Source organism: Octopus bimaculoides, chromosome 25, assembly GCF_001194135.2.
Source record: "Octopus bimaculoides isolate UCB-OBI-ISO-001 chromosome 25, ASM119413v2, whole genome shotgun sequence".
Taxonomy (NCBI): domain Eukaryota; kingdom Metazoa; phylum Mollusca; class Cephalopoda; order Octopoda; family Octopodidae; genus Octopus; species Octopus bimaculoides.
The window spans coordinates 943,645-949,313 of NC_069005.1; the positions used below are offsets into that span (position 1 = coordinate 943,645).

The 5,669-nt window shown below is 38.7% G+C and overlaps 1 protein-coding gene across 3 annotated transcripts in view; it reads left to right on the forward strand.

Annotated features, from left to right (window-relative positions):
* LOC106871370 (probable cyclin-dependent serine/threonine-protein kinase DDB_G0292550) overlaps nucleotides 1–5,669 on the forward strand; it is a 92,334-nt gene that overhangs the window by 53,045 nt on the left and 33,620 nt on the right. For all 3 annotated transcript variants that reach the window (XM_052976725.1, XM_052976728.1, XM_052976727.1), the window contains 3 exons: nucleotides 1,607–1,761; nucleotides 2,807–3,019; nucleotides 4,870–4,945. In XM_052976725.1, the coding sequence (XP_052832685.1) occupies nucleotides 1,607–1,761; nucleotides 2,807–3,019; nucleotides 4,870–4,945 (444 nt within the window). The remainder of the gene's footprint in view (nucleotides 1–1,606; nucleotides 1,762–2,806; nucleotides 3,020–4,869; nucleotides 4,946–5,669) is intronic.

Here is a 5,669-nt window from a genome sequence, read left to right on the forward strand (position 1 = left end):
TTTACCTAAAAGTGGAGGAGTGATCATCATCATCACCATTATCGTCGTCATCATTATCATTATCGTCATCATCATCATCATCATCAGCAGCAGCATCATCATCATTATCGTCATCATCATCATCATCAGTTAATGTTCATGTTCCATTCGGTCTGGGTTGGACAACAGACAGAAACTGAAAGTGTTGTCGAATTGATTGTGGGCAAAAAGAAAAAAAAAAAAGAAAGAAAGAAATTGATTATTGATTTCTTCTAGTAGCACAAGGTCTCAGATTTCTTAGGGACAGGGGAACCGATTTTAGTGTGAAGATCATTTTTCATTTCTTTATTAGGAAACAGCAGCAGTGTGGTGGTCATGAATTCAAATCCTATTATCATAGCCATTAGGAATGATAAACTCCCAAGCAAAGTAAACACCTCTGAGGGAGAGGCTTTTGCTACCAACAAGCTTTCTGAACTTTGTCCAACCAGTTTCAATTTGAACAACTGCAGAGCATCCTCCTCTACTGCTAATTTGGTTACGTAGGTAACAGAAACTGTCTTCTTTCTCTAAGGAACCCCTGGGCATTGAAGTAAATCTGTTTCCTCTGTGTTCTTAGTGTTTATAGTTCCTACACATCAGAAAATACACACACACACACACACACACATACACACACGCACACACGTGTGTGTGTATTTTCTGATGTGTAGTTTCTGGTTGAGTTGTTAAATGAGTACAGGTGATAAGAAGGAAGGAAATATAAAAAAAAGGTGTGCAGAAAGTCTCTTTCAGCTGTTCGAAGAACAGATGTGCAGATGGTGCATGTCGTGCAAAACATGCAATAGCTATGCATACATCAGAGATCTACTCCATCATCAGAGCGAGAATGAGAATGAGCAGCAATCTGTTCCGTCATCAGAATAGAGTCTGGCACAGTCCTCTGGCTTGCCAGTTACTGTCAAACTGTCCGAGCCATGCCAGTATTAAAATCAGACATTAAATGATGATGATGATGATGATGATGAGAGGTTTTGTACAGTTTCTAAGTCTCGCTCACAAGACATTAGTCAGTACAAGGTTATAGTTGTAGGGTTGAACCCAACACCATATGGTTGTGAAGCAAACTTTTTAACCAACTTCTACAAAAACAATTACTCTAAAAAACTCTGTTTATAAGCAGCAGCGGCATTTTTTGATGAATTGCTATCAGGTAAGAATATCACCTGTGATAAAATCATTTTGTTCAGAGGGAGATTTATCTCACACCCAACCCACTTCATAACATAAAAAAAGGAAGACAAGCACCAGTTCTTGGTGCCCATCACAGCTCAGAAAACATTTAAATTTCATGAATACTTCTGTCTTTTAAAATGATATTCAGTTCTTATCCTCTTTTTCATCATCATGGTTTTACCACGGAAACACCCTCACAACATACAGCACCTCACATTACACACCACCACGCATCCACAACTCAACACTCACATTACACCCCTACACACACACACTCCTCACACTGCACACCACACATCCCCAGCTCAGTCCTCACATCATCTGCTACCACAGTCACCAAATCCTTCCAGACCAATTGCACAATAGTCTGGTTTCTCTCTCTCGTTCACAGATGGTTCAACTGCTGTCCACAAAGCCTGTTATGACAGCAACTGCAAAGCTTTAGAATTCATAATGAACCGCAGGGGTGACATACACTGTCAAGATACGCAGCTGCGATCTCCGATCCACTGGGCTGTTGCAACACCATCGACTGATTGTCTGAAGGTATGGCTTCTTTTCTGTATTCTAAATGTTTCTTTGTTTCCCTAACCCCTACCCCTTCCCTGAGATCAGCCAACAGACTGTTTTACAGATTCCCTTTCCCTCCTCTAACCTATTTTATTTGCATGGAACAGTAAGAAACAAAAGCCCTTACATAGAACCAGCCAACAAGGGGTGGGGTGGGGTGGAGGAGGAGGAGGTCATAAAAGCAGTGGTGATGGGGATGAGGATTAGGGGGCTTAAAATGATGGTGAAGATTTTGATAATGGGGGTGGTGGAGGTTTGTTAAGATATTAAAGATGTTAAGGGGCTGATTGTTAAAACGTTGGCTGTTACATTGAACAGGTCAACCTATATATTGAGGAGTGTTCTCACTCACATATAATGGTGGTGGTGGCGGTGGTCATCGTCGTTGTTGTCATCATGATCATGGCTCCTGTGGTGGTGGTGGTGGTTGAAAAGTAATGTAGCCATTACACAACTATTAGTCAACTGCCTTCTAACCATGACTGTTCTGCTTCATTCCCTCTGTCTATTCAAATCTTAGAGGTATACTGTGGATACTAGACTGGTGAAGAGCCTATCAGAGAGCCTATATGTGTGTGCTCTCTCGACCTGCTAAAGGCAGCAACCAAAACTCCCTGAAACTGTACATTCTACTGCCTTAAGTAAAGAAAGATACATTAGACAATGTTGTCTTTGACTGGATGGTCATGGTAGAATGTCTTTGACTATTGATCTGTTTGGTTGTGAATTTGGAATTAACAGCTAATTAGTGCACTGAATATTATAAGTTGTAATGAAACATGAGGGAAATGTGAAACAAGTGTATATAATATATTCATAGAGTCTTGACATATTGGTGGTGTAGTTGATGATGATAGTAAGGGTAGTGGTGGTAATGGTGGTGATGGTAGTAGTGGTGATAGCAGAGATGGTGAAGGTAGTGGTAGCAGTGGTGGTAGTGGTGATGGTAGCTTTGATGGTAGGCTGAGTAATTCAATTGATATCTAGTCCTTGCACGTTTTTTTTTTTTTGTATGTTACAGCTTCTTCTGCCCCATGACGTTAATGTATCATCTCGAGACAAAGATGGACTGTCACCCAGCATGTGGGCCTGTCGACTTGACCACATTGACCACTTTGAACTGTTATGTAAAGCCAACCAATGGCAGAATGATGAAGAAGTTGAAACCGATGACAGTGGACGTACATGGCTTCACTGGGCAGTCCGCAGAACAGAACCCCTTGAATGTTTGCAGGTAAAAGACCCTACATCTCCTGGCTCTCCTCTTGCTAACCTTACACTCTGTCCCTAAAATTCTTATTTAAAATAAATATTTCCTACACACTTCTTTCATCAGTCTATATAAGCTGCTCTTCTTGGCTTATAAGCAATGAAGTTCAGAGAATTAACAGTGAAATATCCTTCAAATTAGAGCATTTCTGCTTTATAAAAGACACATTAATAAGTTAATATTGCCCTGAACACATTAAGCATATACAGGTGGAAAAGTCCATTAAAGAAATTTAGTGAAACAACAAAAAATTGACACTGAAAAACAAAAGGATGGACAGGTAAAATAAAATGAAGTGTGAGAAAGATTTTCTGGTAACTTGACACAAAATAGACAAGTTTATTTGCAAACATAGGAACACGCCATCCTAAAATTCACACACATAAAACAGATTATACAATACATAAATATAAAAAAAAAAACCCTCAAAGAAACTTAATTCACTCAAATTACAACAAAACACAACATGAAGAACCAGAAGTACGACCGTGAATGACCTGTAAAAGTCAACTGTGGAGGACAACAATAAGGAAAACGAAAACCTGTTTAGGCAAGCATATTACATGGAAAGTATTGCAGGTACGGTTCTGTGGTGAAGAAGCTTGCTTTACAACCAGGTAGTGTTGGGTTGAGTCCCACTGTACACCATCTTGGGCAAATGTCTTTTACTTTAGCCCCAGGTCAACCAGTACCTTGGGAGTGAAAATGCATGACAGAGACTCTATGGAAGCTCATAATATACATACATACATACATACATACATACATACATACATACATACAAAGGGTCCAGAGTTCAAATCAATGTATTGACCCATTACCTATTCATATGTTTGTATATACAGGATGGCATACTAAGAAACAGCCCAGGTTCTGTAGCATAGTGTGAATACGGAAATAAATTTGCACACACAAAAAAAGCACCCAGCATTTCGTTTACAAGTGTCATTGTGTTATTTCAATGGGAAAAGTAGGTTTTTAATTGCTGTACACATGTGAAATGCTATGGTTTCAACTTTTGACTTTTCAAAATCCGTTGTCATGACCTCCTGCTTATGTGAGACGGTTGCACCAATTTATGAGTTACTGTCTTTGGACTTTGAGTAATCCTTTGGCAAATATCCTGAATAACTTCTGGTGTTCAAACTGTAGGCTCTCTTTGTTTTGGGGGTGTTGTGCACTGACCCTGTAGCATGCCACTTCTTAACCAATCATTCTCTTTGCCAGTAAACCTTTACCCAGAAACTTAACTTCAAAAATTGGCATCTATTTGCTTCCTCAATCTTCACTCTTTCTGTTATTGAGTCTGTCATCTTGCAGAAAAGGCTATAGACATTTACTCAATGCAATTGTACAATCAACTAATGCACTAGTTGACTGTTCTCACCAAACAGTCAACTTGTGCACCATCTTTGTTCAGCAGTTACAAGTGGTCAAAATAACGCAATGACAAATGAACGGCTGTATTTATGTTTCACTCATGATCACAAGATCATGGTTTCAATTCCTGGACTGAATGGTGTGTTGTCTTTTTGAGCAAGTTCACTCATTTAAACTGGGAGCTAGTTCATTCAGTTATGGACTGGAACAACACTGCAATGGACCAGCATCCCATTCAAGGGAATGTTATGATCTTGGTCACTTACACATGATGGAAACCAGATAACCAATCCTAAAACCCAAGGCAGTAACGTCCAGGGGCCTTTTTTTTTTAATATGTGTATGCTTGACTAATGATATGTGACCCTGTAAATCTCACTAGTGATTTAATAATTTGTGTATTTTTAAACCTATTTCAACCATTTCTATTTCAGACCTTACTCACCAAGGACTCTGCTGCATTGAGAGACAAAGAGGGAAAAACTGTTATTTTAGTTGCAGCTGAACTGGGTAATGATAATATTTATTGATTCATTACAGCCAATGTTGGTGTGTTTATGTTCCCCGCAACTTCCTAGCATGAAGAGGAGGTTGAGCTTGTTGGGAAATGCTGACAGCAAGGAATTTAGAACTTCATTATTCCAAACAGACTATGGAAGTCTGATATGGAGATGTGAAAAATCCTTATATTCTAACATAGTTGTGCTTTCAAAATATATTACCTATGGACCTGTCTGTCTGTATGTATTTATATACAGGTAGAATAGTTTGTGGGCTGTTATGTAGATGTGTGTGTGTGTGTGTGTGTGTGTGTATACATATATGTATAGGCACATGTATGTAGGCAAATGGATATGAATGTAAACAGATAGACATACAGACAGATAGGTACATCGGTAATATGAACAGACAAGCACACATATACACACACATATGCAAATGAAGACTGAAGCATGTGACCATATACACACACACACTTCACTTCACACAAGAACACATATGGAGACACACAGCCACACGTATGGAGATACACATCCATACATACAGACACAGTACATAGTCACAAAAGCCCATACACACACACATCTTTATATATATATATATTTGTCCCACCCATGCTAGCATGTAAGGCAGATGTTAAACGATGATGATGATGATATACATATATATCTTTATATATGCATATATATATATATATATATATATATACACATTATTGTATATATATGTGTGT